Source organism: Camelus dromedarius, chromosome 29 (assembly GCF_036321535.1).
Source record: "Camelus dromedarius isolate mCamDro1 chromosome 29, mCamDro1.pat, whole genome shotgun sequence".
Lineage (NCBI taxonomy): Eukaryota > Metazoa > Chordata > Mammalia > Artiodactyla > Camelidae > Camelus > Camelus dromedarius.
The window spans coordinates 7,771,511-7,790,941 of record NC_087464.1 but is presented as its reverse complement, the minus strand read 5'-3'; the positions used below and the strand labels follow the sequence as shown (position 1 = coordinate 7,790,941).

General features: G+C 46.4%; 1 protein-coding gene across 3 annotated transcripts in view; it reads right to left on the bottom strand.

Moving 5' to 3' along the window:
• Positions 1-602: 602 nt before the first annotated feature.
• The window catches only part of FAM169B (Protein), a 67,074-nt gene continuing 48,245 nt past the window's right edge, over positions 603-19,431 (bottom strand). For 2 of the 3 annotated variants that reach the window (XM_064480541.1, XM_064480542.1), the window contains exons 6-9: positions 11,321-11,503; positions 8,068-8,199; positions 3,498-3,592; positions 603-2,260 (exon numbers count right to left, since the gene is read on the bottom strand). In XM_064480541.1, coding sequence (XP_064336611.1) covers positions 2,063-2,260; positions 3,498-3,592; positions 8,068-8,199; positions 11,321-11,503 — 608 coding nt within the window. In that variant the 3' untranslated portion in view covers positions 603-2,062. Of the gene's footprint in view, positions 2,261-3,497; positions 3,593-6,382; positions 6,466-8,067; positions 8,200-11,320; positions 11,504-19,431 lie in introns of all 3 variants that reach the window. The other variant, XR_010378242.1, reaches the window with a different exon arrangement.

Here is a 19,431-nt window from a genome sequence, read left to right as displayed (position 1 = left end):
ATCTCTGTACAATGGAATACTCTTCAGCTTAAAAAGGAATGAAGCACTGATACATGATATGATTTGGATGAAATTTAAAAACATCTCGGTGAGAGAAGAAAATCTTGTGTGATTCCACTTGTGTGACATGTCTACACAGAGAAAGGAGACTCGTGCCTGCCCGGGGGCTTGGGGCAGGGTCGGGGGCAGAGACTGCGAACAGGAAAGTACAGGTTTCTTTCTGAGGTACTGACTGTGCTGGTGGTTGTACAACCCTTTAAACATACTAGAAACCATGGAATTATATACCTTAAGTGAAATAAACTTTATGGATTATAAATTATATTGCAATAGAGCTGTTAAATAATGCCAGGCAAGAACACAGAGGAACTGAATAATAAATTAAAGAAAGGCGATATGATAAGACAACATGCACACGCATGCACACGGCCTTGCCGACACTCCCGTGCGCACCTGCCACGTGGAAGGGACCCTGCGCTTGGCCTCAGACCTACGGGACTGACCGCTGCCCGGGAGAGGCTGCTCTGAGCTCCAGGGCATTTCCCTCCAAATGCCAGGCACTTTATTAGTGCGTCCTTAAATGAACTGTATCAACACATGAGTTTTTCTTCCTTGGGAGGATTCTTTTATTGAACAGTAACTTCATCAAACCCCTAAGCACCAATGATTCATCTCAACGGTGAAATGTTCACAGCAAACGTCTACACCCCTTGGGAAGGGTGACGTCTGACATCACACACGGCAGACCTGAATCCATCTGTACGGTCTGTGCCTCCTTCCCAGAGAGCCGACTTGCACTGGGGGACTTCACGACGGCTCCGTAGGGAGCTCTCAACCGTGTCTCTAACAAGTGTCAGAGAGACAACTGCGGCGAAGGACTCCAGGAGAGACCCTGCCAGAGAATGGTTTCCTTGAGTCCAGGGGACCACGCCTCACTTATCTGCACATCCCCTGTGCCTGACACACTGAATGTCTGTTGTACAACAGGATGGATGGTTGGATGGATGGATGGACGGATGGATGAGTGGACAGATGCATGGATAGATGTGAACCGATGGACGGATGGACAAACGGGTGGGTGGACGGGTAAATGGGTGGATGGGAAGATGAGTGGAGAAATGGAGGCAGGGAGAGAGAGAAATGGATGGACAGATGGATGGGGAGATGAGTGGAGAGGGAGGAACAAGGAGATGGATGGGTGAGTGGATAGATGAATGGATGGATGGATGGACACATGGATGAGTAAATAAGTGACCGAGATCCCACTGTACGGCCACAGCCAGTCCGTGGGGCAGGGTCCTTGGCGCAGCTTGGGAACCCCAGTCTCCACAGAGCATGTGTCCCGAGCAGGACTGTGCAAATATGAAGAAGTGGGTGGGTGAACCCTGTCACGTGCAGGCCAGGCTGTCACCTTCACGGTCACCTTTAGGAGCTCAGGCCTGTCCACTCCAGAAGGACCATCAGCCCAAAGTCCCCTCGGCCGGCAGCTTCCCCTCTGAGTCAGGAGCTGCGGTGACCCCGGCTGTCCCCTGGAGCTGACCCAGGACACCTGCTAGGCGCAGCCAGCAGGAGGCGGAGCTGTGCACCGGGCAGCCCCCCCCCCGGCCCTCAGGGGGCTACCGACACAGCTGAAGCTTCTCCAGAAATGCATCTGCTTAGAAGCCCCCAGGTGCCTGGGGTCTCGGGTCCAGCAGGCCCGCAGTGGGCACCCCGAAGCCAAGTTCTGCAGGGAGGGGGCTTCCTCGGGTTAAAGAAAGTGGCTGGGTCCTGTGGTCCCAGGGCAGCCTCTACACATTCATCCTGAGTAACAGAAAGCACACCGGGGTTAACGGATGGGCTTCTGGAACCTGAGCTCGGGAGGAAATTACTCGCACCTGCACGGCACTTTGGGCTTAAGAAACGAGGGCTTTCTCGGACTTCCTCCCCCTGCGCCCGGGCATCCACCCCGAGGTGGGCGGGGACTGTGCGGCCCTGTGCTCCTCCCAGCTCCCAGGGGATGCGAGCGGGGACAGCAGCTCTCAAACGCACGTCCGACCCCCCAGGGCCTCTGCACAGACTCAGATCAGATGCGCCCCTGGGAGTCGGGGCCTGGGCGGTGTGCACTTCCGCCAGGACCCCCCCGGCAGCCCGGCGTCGGCGGCCCTCCTCCTGGCTTCTGTCCCGGCAGCTCAGGCCAGCAGGCTCTCCTGAGCGGCCCCGCAGCTCCTTTCCCTGTGCAATCTTGGTCATCCTTCTCCAGTTCTTCGCCACTGATCCTCTCCTGAAATGAGAAAAGAATCGACCGAGCCTTTCAATTAAGGCTGGAAGGGCCGGCCGGGCCCTGCACTGCGAGCTCAGATGCAGAGCAGGTGAGCCGTGTTCAAAAACCATGTTTTGTACATAAGACGCTCCGAATCCAGGTCGACTGATGGGAACACAATCACTGGCGGGAACTGGGGGCCCAGCCCAGGTTGGTCTGGGAAGAACACGGCCAGGAGGCAGGGCTTTAAAAGTTGGCGCTCAGGCTGGAAGTGCAGCCTGCCCCAGACACACGCCCATGGGTATCAGGTCACCCTGGACACCACCTGCTTCCTCTAATGGCCCCCAAGGTTTAAAGTAGAGTCAGGGGTTTGCAAGAGGCAAAACACACACTCTTGGCTCAGTGGCCTGGTAGGGTCATAAGTCAGCCCATCTGAGACCCAAGGAACACAAAAGCCCTCCTCTGCCAATGGCTGGGACTGATGTCAGACACCAGGCAGCCTCTCTAAGACAATCCCACACTTACTGGGATAGGTCATGCCTTTGACATTGGGTTTTCAACCCCAGGACCATCAGCTCTTCAAGATAAGCAGCATTCCCCACAAAGCGCAATTGTTAAGTTTGGGAGTTTAATATCATTATCAGCTCCTTAGGGGTTCAAGCACAAAGACCCTTCCACGCCAGAGAATGGATGTCATCACAGTGGCCTTGTGTGGGCAAGTGTCTGGCTTGGCCCCAAGAAAACGCTTGTGGAATCACATCGCTTCAAAACATTGTAAAATACTGAATGACAACAGGCCACCAAGAAATGCTCAGTAGCCACCCTGGCCCGAGGGGTCTGCTCTCCCACTGGGCTGAACCACAGGACAATCTAATGCCCTATTCCATCTTCCAGCGTCTGGGCTTCAGGGGCGGGAGCGGAAAGACCAATTTGTCCACACATTTGTTCCGCTCGAAAGACGCTGGCCCATCGCAGAATTTGAAGTTCAGATTTTTCAATATTTCCTTAACGAGGCAAAGTTACGGCTGATCCCCCATGTGTTCCCTGTTTAGTTTTGGCTCTGTTAGAGTTTTATCGAGCTCAGAGAAGAGGACCGTGAAAAGTCTAATTGCGACGGCCCCTCCTCCCACTGCAGCTCCGAGATGCTGAGCATAATTCGAGGGCCCGCGGCCACAGAGGACCCACAGCAGAGGTGTTTGAGAAGCTGCACTAGCACAACATGAGGACTGTTCCTAGAATGACACGTTCATCACCGTACCTTGCTGCCTTCTCTGCTGTCGGACTGGCTGGGTCCGTCGTCTTGGGAAGTCCGCCCGTGACCGTTCACATCCTCCTTGGAACTCCCTGGGTGAGCTGCCCTCCCCAAGCAAGAGAGAGGGATGAGCAAACGGGGTAGCTTCCAAGGGAGCGGACAATCAAAAGATGAATAACACACTGGGGCCCCTTCCCAAAGCATGTGTCCTCATGACCCAGTTCCATCCTCTTGACCTTTATCCTGACACCTGCTACGTGCCCTCTGAGGACAGGAAAGCCTGCCAGGTATCGGAAGACATGACACAGTGATTCTGCTAACCATCTCTGAGCTGGGGTTTTGGTCTTCCAGTTATTCAGGCATTGAATGGACTCAGATTTCCATACTATTCCTAGACCCTCCTCTTTGCTCACTGGAATTTTTACTCACACATGTTAAGTCAGCCTCCCTCCACCTCCTACCAAATCAGTACCAGCTTGGAAGAGGATGACTTTCTTACCCTACTGTGCGCCTCCCCATACCCCAAAATTCATATATGGAGGTGTGGGGAGGGGTTCAGATCCCCTAGGGAAAAAATAGTCAGCTAGCCATTGGGGCTGAAAATACAAATGAAACACATTTTTCAAATAAAGAATAAATGTATTCCTTGTTACCTGCATAAGTAAGTGTTTAAAGCTTATCCTCTGACTTTATAAATTAGCAAACTTTGGTTTGGCAAAATTTAATCATAAGCATTTAAAAATGCCAGCCCTCTTAAGTCCTCTCTGATACATAAAGATTTATATAATACCACAGTGGTTACCTGTGTACTTTCCTTCACAAAAACGTAAGCTCATAAATGAGTTCAGAGACTCACTCAGCCAGCCTTATTCACTACCCTGTCCCAGCTACCCGGTCAGTGCCCAATGCTAAGAAATGCTCTGTTAACAGTAATCAATTGAATAAATGCATTAACAAGTGATGAATGACTGAGAGAATAAACAATTGCATAAATGAGTAGCTGAATACATGATGAATGGATGAAAAACAATGGATGAATGAGAGAATGAACGATCAAATGGTGAATGACTGAATGAGAGAATGAAACAGATCATCCATTATCAATTTTCCTCCTTTCCTAATGGGTAAAACTATGTTTTTATGTGTTACAAACAAAAGCATGCTAATATCTATCAAATGTCCACTTGCATTTTATTCCCAGCTAATGAAAGTTCAATTTTTTTTTTTTTAATGAATGCACTAATTTGGACTTACAAGTACGAGAATCTAAGAAGCAACCACGCAGGTAGGTCTAAGGTAGACACCTAGAGTTACCATCCAGGGCTGCAGAAGATGACAGTGGCCACTAGAGGGAGCCACACAACCTTACAAACAGCAGCATTAGCCCCAAAACCCAACCAGTGTGGGGGTTCTGTTCTCAGCACTTTCCACCACCATAAACTTGGTCTTGCTACTACGCTGTGAATGTCTAACTCTCCAAGCTGAGACAAATTACCGCTGCAGTCTGCTAAGCATCAGGCTTTTGGAAAAAATAACTCCCCACCCCCATTCAAATATTTCACATCTCTTTATGTGCATCCTCTCTAGCTTTAAAAATTAAATGTAAATAAAAGTATTTTTCCCATGGATTACAAATGAATCGATTAAGAATTTACCTGGAAAGAAAACAAAAATATAACCTAAAGATGAAAAAAATAATAATTTTTAAAGCTGTGTACAATTATCTCCTGCCTCCAGCAACATTTTTGGAAGAAAAAAAAAAACTATTCTGACTACTGACGTATTTAATTTCATCTCCTCCAGTAAAGAAACTTGGACATGTGCGGGCTAATGGGAAAGTCACATCAGATACAATTATGATCCTATTGGTCAAGTTTCAAAGGCTTCAAATGTAACTGAATGTAGGAAGAAAAAAATTTCCCACAGACTCCTTCTCTCAAAAGGTCTGAGTAACCCTGTAATATTGTCAGTGCCTTTATAAGCCACAGATGTTATCAACTGTCAGGATTGTGCAAACTCTAAAAGCCCTAGTCCACAAATGACACTGCTTCAAAAATAGATTTTAAAACATTTGAAAGGAGCAGGAGTTAATGTCTCGCTGGAACGTTGTGGAATGTGGTCAAATGTCTACGCCTTACTTAGTATGCAAAAAGTGCCTGGCCCCACTGGGCTTCTTGCTTAGGGTTCTATTCCTATGGCCCAAGAAATTGTAGGAAACCTCCAATTCTAAGAAGGGAAGGGGCAAAAGATAGAACCTGAAAAAGCAGAACAACTCAAGAAAGCAACTCTAAGAATAACTGACTAATTAAAAACAAAAATTGGAGCAGGGAGGTGGGAATAGCTGAGCGGTAAAGTGTATGCCTAGCATGTGTGAGGTCCTGGGTTCAATCCTCAGGACCTCCATTTAAAATAAATAAATAAACCTAATTATCCTATCCAAAAAAAAAATTTTTAAGTATGAATTTAAAAACAATTAAATTAATATAATATAAGATTTCCAGGGAAGAGAAGATTTCAGAATCTGCACTGTTTGGTGACCGGTGGGAAAATCCAACAGGCTAACATTTGCTGACATCCACGAGGAGAGAAACAGACTAAAAACTGAGAAACTGCAGAGCATCTGGGCTAATCTGTGATTATATTTGCAGCCCCCACTCGCCAACCTGGAAAAAACCTGAGATGTCAGCACTAACTGACAGAATTGTTACAAGCTGGAGCTGGCTGGCTGAAAACCTCTCCGAGTGAATTAGCATCCTGACTGCTGGCCCTGAGGGAGGCAGGAGGCGTGGGTGAAACTGGGAACCAGCGGTGATTTATACAGGGAGTGCAAGGACCATAGCTTAGAATTTAAAAAAAAAGAGAGAGAGAGAGTTTTAGTAATCTAATTATACCCCTAATTATAATGATGGCTCTTCTTTCTCCAAGGGACTCCAGCGTGCTTCTGGAACCTTCTCTGCGAAAGTCCCTTCATTTGCTGTTTGAAAGAGAGTTGGTGCACCTCAGAATGAGTTAAAGTGACAGGTCTGGCATCTGACTTGCAGCTCATTTCCTCCGATCAGACCACACCAACTCTCCGCTCTTGAAATAACCCCCAGTGGAATTCTGCTCGGAAGGAAGCCATCTCCCCAATTATGCAAAAACGTCCTCCCCTGCAAACGCCCTCTGGCCCGTGCGATTTCCAGATGATTTCCACATTCTGATAGGTGAGCCGTTTGGGGGTTTTTTCCATCCCAGCCGAGGAACCCAGTGTCCCAGCCACAGAGGCCGGGCCATGTGGCGGCCACCAGCTCATCTGTGAAACCCGTGGATAAACCCGCCCAGCCGGCCGGTCAGCCGAGGGCCAGACTCCCGGGCTGGCTCCCCTTCATTTCTAACTCTCGACGCCACAGGGCAAGTCCCTTAACTGCCTCATTAGGGTGGCAGTCACAGCGTCACACTTCCCAGGTGCCCGGTCACCCCATTAATATCTGTAAAGATCCATTAGGCCTTCCAGCTGAAAGGCACCAAGAAGCCAAGCCTGCCACTATTATCATCAATAAACTCCAAGGCAGTCTTCTCTGTCACCACCTCCCAGGAGCCAGTCACCCACGAGAAGAGGGAGTGAGGCCCCTCGGCCTGCCCATCCATCCCCTAATGAGCCACCTGCAGTCTCAGAAGTGGCAGGAGACACGGACCAGAGCACGGGTGCCAGGAGAAAGGAAAGCTCCACTTTCGCTGTGGCCGGGGAACCTGAACAGGGAGCCCCTCCCTCTCTCCCTCACCGCCCCCCCAACACCCCTCCTGCAGCCCTGCCCCCTCCCGCACGTCCCCTGAGGGGTCCTTCCCTCCCACACTCGGGAGAGGTGGAAGGAGCACTGTCAGAAGGCAGCCTGGACACCCAGAGACGAGTGAGTCTGCCAGTCTGCGTGCCCCTCTGGCTACTGAAAGGTATTCCCGTCCCTGCCCCAGAACCCCCAACCTGGGCACAGACACTGTGCATCGAAAGCTCACTGCAAACTTGCTGAAGACAGCGCGTGTGTAACGAGGGCTGCCCAACAACCAGCAGCTCACCCGCATGCTGCCATCACACAGGACCAGAGGGACAAGGTGGGCACGTGCAGACGCCAAACATGAGCCACTGCCTCGCGCCTGCGTGAGCCCTCCCGCAGGGAGAGGGGACAGGGGCTGCTCTGCCAGGAAATCCTGTGAGTCTCAGAATTGTTCCCAGATGCACACATTGCCTGCTGGAAACCACGTTTTCCACAGGGCTTCTGTTAGAAGCAGTTAATCCTCTCACATGTTTCAATGATTCTTTCTGATTGTAAATGGGGAACACTTAGTCCCAGGGAGTTTCTGGTTTGGTTAAATTTGGGGAGATCTATTTGAGCAAGAGCAAGGAAGGTGCAGCTCACCCAGGAAGGGATGCAGAAGGAAACCAGGATGGTACCAGCCCAGTGTCACGCCCTCCTCTGTTCCTGCATCAGCAACAAAGGGAACATCTGGCCAGCCCGACCCCGTCTGTAGACGTTAATCTGCGCCTCTGTTCCTGATGCTAGAAATTACCAGACCAAAGGGCACGGTCTCCACCCCGACTCACAGTCTGGATGTCTTGATTGTTGAAGTTGAACCTTCAGCCAGATGCTGCCTCGCTGGCCCCAGGCTCCCGGGGGCTCCACCTCCCACAGGCGCCCTCGCTCCTCTGGATGGGCTGCCAGGAACTTCCTACAGACTGAGGGGAAGTTGCACACAGGAGTCAGGGAGGCCCACCGAGCCCTGGTGCACACCGGCCGGCCCTCTTTGAGTCCCCGCACACGGCCAGTTCCGTCCTTCCTGTAGCCCAGCCCAGCCCAGCCCCGCCCCTGCTGCACGCAAACCACTCTGCTATCACCCTCACCTGCCTCCCATTTTCATCCCTCCCAGCTAGTCTGCTCTGGCGGCCACAACGAAACCCCACCCCCGGGAGCCTTACACAGCAGACATTTCTGGTCCCACAGTTCTGGGGGCTGGAAGTCCAAGATCAAGGTGTTTCAGGCTTGCTTCCTCCTGAGACCCCTCTCCTTGCAGAGGGACCCGCTTACTGTGTCTTCACACCATCTTCCTTCTGTACCCGTCTGTGTCCTAACCTCCTCTCCTTACAGGGACCGCCTCCTACCCCCCTGTTGGATCAGGGCCTCCCCCCACTTCCGACCTCATCTAACCTCATTTCCTCCTTACAGGCCCCAGTCACACAGGGGACCAGGGCTTCAACAGAAGAATTGGTGGGAAGGGCGCCCAATTCAGCCCATAACTTCACCCCACCCCACGCCTCGGGTGCTGCCCGTCCACCCTCTGGGCCTCACAGCCCCCCGTTTCCCCGGAACTTTCCAGCTCAGACCCCACAGACGCCTTGACTGCAGAGCGCCCTCAATCAGGCTTGTAGACTTTCATGCCACGTTCACGTGGTGAGCACTTCCACGTGGCAGGGCCCCGAGTCCAGTGGATGGGAAACGGCTCCAGGTCCTGCGGGTGCCGGGGGTGCTCCATCAGGCCCAGGGCAAGAGCACAGACGGAAACCCACAGAGCGTGATGCTAAGGACTCGAAAGCCTGAAGCCGAGCTAGCAGGGTGCGAGATAGAATGTTCTGCTCTCCTGTCTTGACAAATATAACTTCATAACAACAGAGAAAGCCAGTTTCAAATTTAGAATTCTTGGACTCCTTGGAGCTTTGCAGCAGAATGTGGTGATGCCAAGAGAGCTGGCCTCCAGCTGACAGCCCACCCCCCTCTCCTCCCACCCTCCTCCCACTGCAAGGACATACCAACATGGACACCATGCCCACGTTCCATCCACATCCCACCAGCAGCTGTCCCTGCGGCCTCGGGCTGTACAAACTAGTGGTGTGGGCCACCCTCAGGAGCACAGATCCAGGGATGGGGTCCACTCAGTGCCCACTGGCAGGAATCCTAGGGTCCTGGTAGCCTGAACTGGTTTAGAACATCCTCTTGGGCCTGCAATTCCTCATCCCGTGGAGAAAGGTGCAGCTTCAAGAGAGGCTAAAGGGAGGCCCTGGGCAGGGGACCCTCTTGTCCATTCAAAAGGCAGGACTGTAAAAGCCGGTCAGTGAAGGGTGGAGTAACCAACACCCACCCTGGCCTTGAGCCTCTGGCTGCTTCTCTGTCCACACTCTGCCTGCCAGCCCACGAGCGCAGGCACAGTCAGGGTGATGTAGGAGCTCAAGGCCCCAGCACCCTCGGCTGGGCAGACCCCCGAGCACGATTCAGAATCAGCACTTTCAGATCCTTTCTCTCCAGGTGGAGACACGGGCCCCTGCGAGGGTGTCTGCAGCGGTGGCCTGAGGGCAAACGAAAGTCTCAGAGCTGAAGTAAGAATGAGGGGAGAGATGGACAAGCACGTGAGTGTGGACAGAGAGCCAGCATCTGGGTTCCAGAACTTTCCAACACCTCCAAGTGAGCAAATCAGTGCAGCAAGCCTCGAGCCCTCTTTGCAGAAATTCAGGATCTTCCAAGTTTTGTGAGCGATGAAGAGTTTGAAAATACAAAGAAATGACTAAACCCACTTGAGGAAAATATGTTTTCGCCTGCTTTACTTATGACTTCAGAGGAACAGAAGTTTCCTCGCCTTTCCCAGCCTTTCCCTCCTATCTGTTGTTCTCACACCATAAGGACACTGGAAACTCAACAGTCAGGGTCCAAAGCATCTGCATGACAAGAAGTGAGGCAGGGCCCAGTGTGGGGCGGGTGTGCTTCCTGGGAAACAAGGGGATCCCGGGAGATGCTCCCCAGTCTCCCATGCTTGCTGACTTGGAGTGAGACATTTAACACCAGAGCTTTCTGAACTGCTTCTGGTAAATACATATTAAGATTTCTCTTCCAAAACATGGAAGGGGGTTCTGATAGTTCATTTTCTGTGTCAACTTGCTTGGGCCAGGTGTATCCGGACATGTGGTCAAATATTCTTCTGGGTGTGTCCGTGAGGGTGTTTTTGGATAAGATTGACATTTGAATCCATAGTCTGAGTAAAGCAGATTGCCCTCCAATGAGGGTGGGCCTCGTCTAATCAGTTGAAGGCCTGGATTATAGAACAAAAAGGCTGACCGTCCCACAAGTACAAGAGAACTCCTTCTGCCTGACTGATTAAGCCAGGATATTGGTCTTTTCCTGACTCTGGACTTGAACTCAAACACTAGCTTTTCTTGGGTCTCAAGCCTGTGAGCATTTGGACTGGAACCACACTGTTAGCTGTTTTGACGGTCCAACTTGTTGATTGTAGATCTTGGGACTTCTAGGTCTCCATGTTGCCTGAGCCCATTCCTTACCATAAATCTCTTCTCTCTGTATGTACAGATCCACCCTTCTGGTTCCACTTCCCTGGAGAACCCTGACTAACACAGGGACTCGGTGAGATGAGAATGGGTGATGGGGAGCCGCCTTCTGCAGCAAAAGCTAGAGAGGAGGCTGGGGCCCTGGGCACTCAGAGCTTTCCTTCCCTTCAGCCCCTGGCCCCCTGTGGCTCCTGGCTGGAAGGGCAAAGTGATGGACTGTAATCTCTCAGGGAAGCAGCAGGGGCCCAGCAGCAACCAGCAGCACTGCGGAAGTTCTCTGTACTCTGCTTCTCTCTGGCACTGTGCTGATTTGTTTTTTATTGTTTCTCAGGCTGGAAAGGTGCAACCCTTTTGATCAAGCTTAAAGTTTCGCTGGTGCTGAAGCAAGGGGAGATTTCTCAGAAGGAAGAGAAAACCCACAAACATGTCACGGTGCTGGGGGCTCCAAGCGCCCTTCCACCCCAGAAGCACCTGGAATCCATTATCCATCCCAGATGCCCGAAGGCTCCTCCCTGACAAGGAGGCTTACCTTGATACATGGCGGGGGAAATTGGCCAGCTGACGCCCAGGGCCTCATCCTCTCGGAAGGTCTCACAGAAGTCCCGCAGCATGGCCAGGCCCAGGCCCTGGCGGCGGTACCTCCTCCTGACAAACACGGTGTCAAAGACAGGTAGCAGGTAGCACGCACCCGTGCCATCGCCACACAGGCTGCCTGCAGGGAAAGCAAGAGACCCGCACTGTCCCCTGGGCGTGACTAACCGGCCAGGACCCTCCCTCTGGGCTGGGTCCCTCGTACTGCCTGGAAGCAGGGTTGGCTTCAGAAACTAAACCACCAAAGACAAGACAGCTGATCTTTCCAAACCTGCAGATCTCCAACTGACGGTCAGCCCGCGTGATCTTAATTGCTGCCCCCACCGCCACTAGACTATGGCCCCCAAATGAAAAGCAAACCTGGTGATTGAGCAGAGCAAGGCCGCCTGCACACCCAGGGTCCTCAGACCCCTCCCTCGCCATGCATAGTTTAGAGGCCCCTGAGGTCAATGAGGAGCATCTGGATAACATCAAAGTTCTCCCTGAACCAGAGGGTGTGGGCTGGAAGATGCAGCCCCCACATCTCCAGGGCACGGACTTGTCCAGTAACTCTTAACAAGGGCTCACCATGTCCAATTGTGGCAAAGAACACTTACCCCCAACAGACTAAGTCCTGTTTCCCATCGAAACATCAATGACCCTGTGACAGGAGAGCAGGAGAGGCAATAGTTGGCACCTTTCCCACTTTTCCAACCTGAACTGAACTTCACTGCAACCCGCACCAGCACCAGCACAGTTGCTGTTTCTGCAATGGGAACTTGAGGTTGCAGCCATTCACCTCTGTTGTCACCCTAACCAGAAAATCAATGCCACAGGGACCCAACTACATCACCCTCCTCACTTCCCAACTGCCTGTACCCAAGGTGCGCTGGAATCCAGGGAAAAAAATATGTCGTACATTCAGTTCCTATTGGAAGAGGTGGTATTTGTGCCCGCCAAGATTCAGAAGGCGAGTAATTTCCCAAAACAAATGAAAAATGATTCTGAGTCTGATCAGCCAGGCAGAACTGCAGATAACACGCTACTGCAGTGAACTGTTAGCAAAAATGACCTATCACGCCATGAAAAGATACGGAGAAAGCTTACGGCATATGATTAACTGAAAGAAGCCAATCTAAAAAGGCTACATACCATACAATTAGAATTATATGATATTCTGGAAAAGGCAAAACTGTGAAGGCAGTAAAAATGTTAGTAAAAATATCAGTTTGTACATGATCATCTTCACATCTTGTCCTCTCATGGTTTTTCCTGTGTGCGCACATCCTTGATGACCTTCTGTGTGTCCAAATACCCTCTTCTTATAAGGACGCCAGTCAGATAGGACTAGAGCTAACTCATCACCTCTTAGGCCTGTCTCCAATAAAGTCACATTCTGAGGTACTGGGGGTTTGGGTTTCAACATGAATTTTGAGGAGATACAATTCAGTCCACAAGAATGTATTATTATTAACTAAAGTCTATCTGTTACCATAATTGATCCCCTTTGCACATTTTGTCCTCCCCCTAGTAACCACTACTCTGTTCTCTGTATCTACCTGTTTGTTTTTGTTAGGTATGGTCATTTCTTTTGGTTCCTTGTGCTTGTTTTTTATATTCCACGTACTTGTCTGTCCATCTGACTTATTTCAGTTGGCATAAGACCCTCAATGTTTATCCACATTGTCACAAATGGTAAGTTTTCATCTTTTTATGGCTGAAGAGCATTCCATCATGTGTGTCTACAAACATCCACAGACATACATACACACCGGATCTTCTCTATCCACTCATTCATTGATGGGCACTTAGGTTGTTTCCATATCTTGGTTAGTGTGAACAGTGCTGTGATGAACATAGGGGTGCGTGTATCTTTTTGAATTAGTCTTTTTCATTCTTTGGATAAATACCCAGAAGTGGGATTCTTGAATCATCTGGCAGCTCTATTCTTAATTTTCTGAGGAAACGCCATACTGTTTCTCACAGTGACTATACCAATTTACATTCCTACTAATGGTGTCCGGGACCATATGAAGGGTCCCTGTTCTCCCCCTTCTCCACATCCTTGCCAACACTTGTTCTTTCTTTCCTTTTTGATAAGAGCTATTCTAACAGGCATGAGGGGGTATCTCACTGTGGTTTTGACTTGCATTTCCCTGATAATTAGTGATGTCAAACATCTTTCCTAGTGTCTGCTGGCCATCTGTATGTCTTCTTCAGAAAAACGTCTATTCAGATCCTCTGCCCATTTTTTAATCAAGATGTTTGTTTTTCTGTTGTTGAGTTATATGAGTTCCTTATATATTTTGGATATTAGCCCCTTATTATATGTATCATCTGCAAGTATCTTCTCATTTGGTAGGCTGTCTTTTCATTTTGTTGATGGTCTCCTTTGCTGTGCAGAAGCTTTTGAGTTTGACGCAATTTATTTTTGCTTTTGTTTCTCTTGCCTGGGGAGACATATCTAGAAAGATATTGCTAAGATCAATGTCAAAGAGCATACTGCCTGTTTTTTTCTAGGGTTTTTCCTAGAAAATTGTTTTTCTTTTTTCCTAGGATGGTTTCAGGGCTTTCATTCAAGTCTTTAATTCATTTCGAGTTAACTTTTGTGTATGATGTGAGATAGTGGTCTAGTTAAATTTTTTCGCATGTGGCTGTCCAGTTTCCCCAACTGGACATTCACTGAAGAGTCTATCTTTTCCCCATTGTATGTTCTTAGCTCTCTGTTGTAAATTAATATTCCATAAATGTGTGGGTTTATGTCTGGATTCCCAATTCCATGCCATTGATCTATGTACATTTTTTTCTGCAAATACTATGCTGTTTTCATAACTATAGCTTTGTAGAAGGGTGTGAAATCAGGGAGTGTGGTATCTCCTCCTTTATTCTTTTTTCTCAGCATTGCTTTGGCTACTTGAAGTCTTTTGTGGTTCCATATAAATTCTCGTTATTTTTGTTTAACTTCTGTGAAAAAATATCCTTTGGATTTTGATACAGATTGCATTAAATCTGTAGGTTGCTTTAGCTAATATCAACATCTTAACAATGTTAATTCTTCCAATTCATGAACACAGAATATCTTTCCATTATTTGTGTCTTCTTCCATTTCTTTCAACAATGTCTTATAGTTTTTCAGTGCACAGGTCTTTTACCTCCTTGTTAAATCTATTCCAAGGTATTTTATTCTTTTTGTTACAATTGTAAATGGGATTGTTTTCTTAATTTCTCTTTCTGCTAACTCACTGTTAGCAGAGAGAAACACAACATAGTTTTGTATGTTGATTTTATACCTTGCAACTTTACTGTATTTTTTTTATTATTGCTAATAGTTCTTGGTGAACTTTTTAGGGTTTTCTATATATAAAATCATGTCATCTGAAAATAATGACAGTTTTATATCTTCCTTTCCAATCTGGATGCCTTTTATTTCCTTTTTCTTGCCTAATTACTCTGGCGAGGACTTGCAATACTATGTTAAGAGAGGTGAGAGTCAGTACCCTTGTCTTGTTCCTGATTGAAGAAGGATAGCTTTTAGTTTTTCATGACTGAGTATGACGTTAGCTGTGAGTTTATCATATATGGCCTTTATCATGTTGAGATATGTTCCCTCTTCTGTCACTTTATTGAGAATTTTTATCATGTGGGTGTTGAATCTTGTCAAATGCTTTTTCTGCATCTACTGAGGTGATCATATTGTTTTTAGCCTTCATTTTGCTAATGTGCTGTATTACGCTGACTGATTTGCATACATTGAAACATCCTTGCATCTCTGGAATACATCCCACTGCATCATGGTGTATGAACCTTTAAATGTATTGTTGGATTTCATTTGCTAATATTTTGTTGAGGATTTTTGCAACTATGTTCCAGAGATATTGGCCTATAAGTTGTGTGTGTGTGTGTGTGTTGTCTTTGTCTAACTTTTGTATCAGGGTGATGCTGTCCTCACAAAATGAGTTAGAAAGCACTCCCTTCTGTTACATTTTTTGGAAGAGTTTGGGAAGGACAAGCATTAATTCTTTGAATATTTGGTAGAATTCACCTGTGAAGTTGTCTCGTCCTGAACTTTTGTTTTTTGGGAGCTTCTTGACTACTGCTTCAATCTCTATACTAGGGATCAGTCTATTCAGATTTCCTATTTCTTCATGATTCAGTCTTGGACAGTTGTACAATTGAAAGAATTTGTCCATTTCTTCTAGGTTGTCCAATTTGTTGGCATATAGCTGCTCATAATACTCTATTATAATCCTTGGTATCTGTTTTTATTTCTCCTCTTTCATTTCTGATTTTAATCATCAGAGGCCTTCTGTCTTTTTTTTCTGAGAGTGTAGCTAATGGGTTGTCAATTTGGTTTACCTTTTCAAAAAACCAGCACTCAGTTTCATTGATCTTTTTCTATTGTCTTTTTAGTCTCTATTTCCTTAATTTCTACTCCGATCTTTATTATTTCCTTCTTTCTACTGACTTTGGGCTTTGTTTTTTCTTTTTCTAGCTCCTTGCAGATGTAAGTTTAGACTTCATTTGAGAGTTTTCTTGTTTCTTGAGATAGGACTGTTTTGCTATAAACTCCCCTCTTAGTACCACTTTTTCTGCATCCTATAAATTTTGGCATGTCATCTTTTCATTTTTTTTTTTTTTGTCTTCAGGTAATTTGTAAATTTTGCATTTGATTTCTTTGTTGCCCCAATAGCTGTTCAGTCTCCACATATCTGTGATGTTTCCAGATTTCTTTTTGTAGTTGATTTCGAGTTTCATACCATTGTGATCAGAAAAGATGCTCGATATGACTTCAAACCTCTTAAATTTACTGAGACTTGCTTTGTGTCCTAACATGTTGTCTATCCCCGAGAAAGCTCCATGTGCACTTGAGAAAAATGTGTATTCTGCTGCATTTGGAAGGAATGTTCTATACACATCTACCAAATCCATCTGGTCGAAAGTTTCACTTAAGGCTATGGTTTCCTTGTTGATGTTTTGTCCTGATAATCTAGCCATTGATGTAAGAGGGATGTTAAAGTTATTGTTGTGTTGCTGTCAAGTTCTCCTTTTAGGTCTATTAATAATTGCTTTATATATTTTGGTGTGACTGTGTTATATATATATATATATATATAATATATAAAATAAATATATAAATAAATAAATATATATATATATATATATATATATATATATGTATCACTGTTACATCTTCTAGATAAATTGTCCCCTTTATTATTATACACTGTCCATTTTTGTCTCATTATTACTTTTGGCTTTAAGTCTATTTTGTGTGATATGAGTAAGGATACACCCACTTTCCTGTGGCTGCCATTTGATTGGTCATCTTCCATTTCTTCACTTTCAGCCTACATTTGTCTTTAGAGCTTAGGTAAGCCTCTTTGAGTCTCCTAGAGCACGTGGCCGGTTCTTATTTTTCAATCCATCCAGCCACCCTGTGTCTCTTGATTGGTGAATTCACTCCATTTATATTTAGGGTGATTACTGATAAGTGAGGACTTAGTGTTGCCATTTTATCTTCTGTTTTCTGGTTTCTCTACATCGCTGTTGTTTCTTTTTCTTTGTGTTTCTGTCTGCCAGCTTGGTTTGGTGGCTTCCTATGATGTTTTTCTCAGTTTCCTCTGTTTTTCTGTTTCATGTCTCTGCTCTAGATTTATGTTTTGTGATTACTATGAGGTTTGTATAAAATGTCTCATAGATAAGCCAGTCCTTTTTCTGCTGATAGCATCTTATCTTCATTTACCTGTGAAGTTTCTGTCCTTTTCCTCTTCGCCTTTTGTGTTTTTGTCTCAAATTATCTCCTTTCATGTTGTAAGTCTGATGCCAACTGAAGTAGCTATAATTTTTTTTCTTCTCTTTGTACCCTTTAATCTTTATGCTATCATAAAGCATTTAAAACCTATTCTGATAAAGAGTTACAATTTTCTGATTCTGTCTATTTATCACCTTACTCAAAGTTTTATGTACTTTTTCCTTTTTGTTTCTGGTAGAAGAGCTCCTTTCAACATCTCTTGTAAGGCACATCTAGTGTTGATGAACTCCCTTGGTTCTTATTTATCTAGGAAAGTCTTTATTTCTCCTTTATATCTGAATGATAGTATTGCTGGATGAAGTATTCTTGGGTGACAGTTTTTATCTTTCAGTATCTTAAGAATGTCATTCCACTCCCTCCTGGCCTGTAGAGTTTCTGCTGTGCAATTTTCTGATAGTCTAATGGGAGTTCCTTTGTAGGTTATTAGCCCTTTTTTCCCCTGGCTGCCTTTAAAATTCTTTGTCACTGACTTTTGACATTATGACATTTAATAATTTTACTTTTAATGTGATGTGTCTTGAAGAAAGTCTTTTCGCATGTAGGTAATTAGGTGTTCTCTTAGCTTCACAGACTTATATATCCAGTTCCTTCCATAGGTTTGAGAAGTTCTCAGCTATTATTTCTTTAAATAATCTCTCCGCTCCCTTCTCCAGTGATACCCATGGCCCTAATGTCATCCTTCATCAAGAGTTTCCTTTTTTATATCCTATTTCTCTTCCTTCCTCTACTTGCATCATTGCTAGATTTCTATCTTCGAGCTCACGAATTCCTCTTCCATATGGTCTGATGTATTTCCAGGGCTTTCTAATGCATTCCTAATCTCATTTATTGAGTTCTTCAGCTCCAGAATTTCTGTTTGATTATTTTTTAGAGTTTCTCTTTGGTAAAGGATTTCTTATCCTCATTAATTTTATTCCTGAGCTCACTGAACTGCCATTCTGAGTTTTCTTATAGCTCAATGGACTTCTTCATGGAGGCTATTTTGAATTCTGTTAGACTGCAATATTCCTGACTTTAAATTCGGTTTCTGGAGAACTGTCATTTTCTTTTTATGGCATGATGCTACTTTGGTTCTTCATAATACTTGATGAGTTGTTCTTCTGTGAGCACATTTGAAGTAGCAAATATCTTTCTGCTTGATTCTAACAATGCAACAGATTAGAAACTTGAGGTCTTTCTTTTGTTTTCCAGGAGGTGGCACTCTAGCACTAGTTTCTGACTTTTCTTATCTGAGCTGCCTCTGACTATGTCTGAGAGTTGGCACTTTCTACCCTCCACCACATCTGTCAGAGTTGTGGACCTGTGTCCTTGTTACTGCTTCCTGTGCCTCCAGGGTCACTGGTGCCTTCCTGCTGCCAGTGTTACTGGCATTGCAGCCTGCTGCACTGGGATGGTGGGCTCTTCCCTGGTGTCCAGGATCCCTGGAGTCATAATCTCTGTTGCCATGAGGGAGGGAGAGGGAGAGGGGGACCAGGAGTTGCACAGATGCCACTGCCATGTCCAGGGTTGTAAGGTTCACAGGCTCCACCGCTGTGGGCAGGGGAGCAGGAGGCTGGAGTTGTGGGTGCCTCACTGCCGCTGCTGCCCAGTTACCTGTGCCTGCAGGCACCACTGCGGGCAGGAGGCTGGAGACAAGTGCACTGCCTCCCCTGCTGCTATGTGTTCTCTGGGGCTGTGGGCTCAGCTTCCATGACCAGAGAACCAGGCTGCTGTTCCCTCAGTTCTGCCTCCCCTGTGTGTTCCAGTCCACCCACTTTTAAATGTACACATGTGTGGAATTCTCCAGCATCCTGTGTGTCGAGCAGAGGCACCTTTGCTGAGTTGTGGACACTTTACTGGTTGTACACTGAAGGGGAGGGACAAAGGGAGCTTTTCACTCTGCCATGTTGCTGATGTCACTAATACAACTGATTTTAAATGGCCTAGATGTTGGATTTGGCAGACAAAGAACTCCAAACAGCTTTACAAATATGTTTAAAGAATTAAAATAACTTTTTTAAATAAAAGGAAATATATGCTTGATGAATAAACAGAGAATCTCAACAGAGAAATGGAAATTGCACATAATAGAAATTCTACAGCTACAAAGTGCAATAACTAAAAATTTTAAATATGCTCAACAACAGATTAGAGATGGCAGGTAACGTGAATACAGATCACTAGAAATTATCCAACCTGAGAAGAGAGAAAAATGTCCGAAGAAAAATGAACAAACTTCAGAGACTAGTAAGACAATATGAGGCACCGCAATATACATA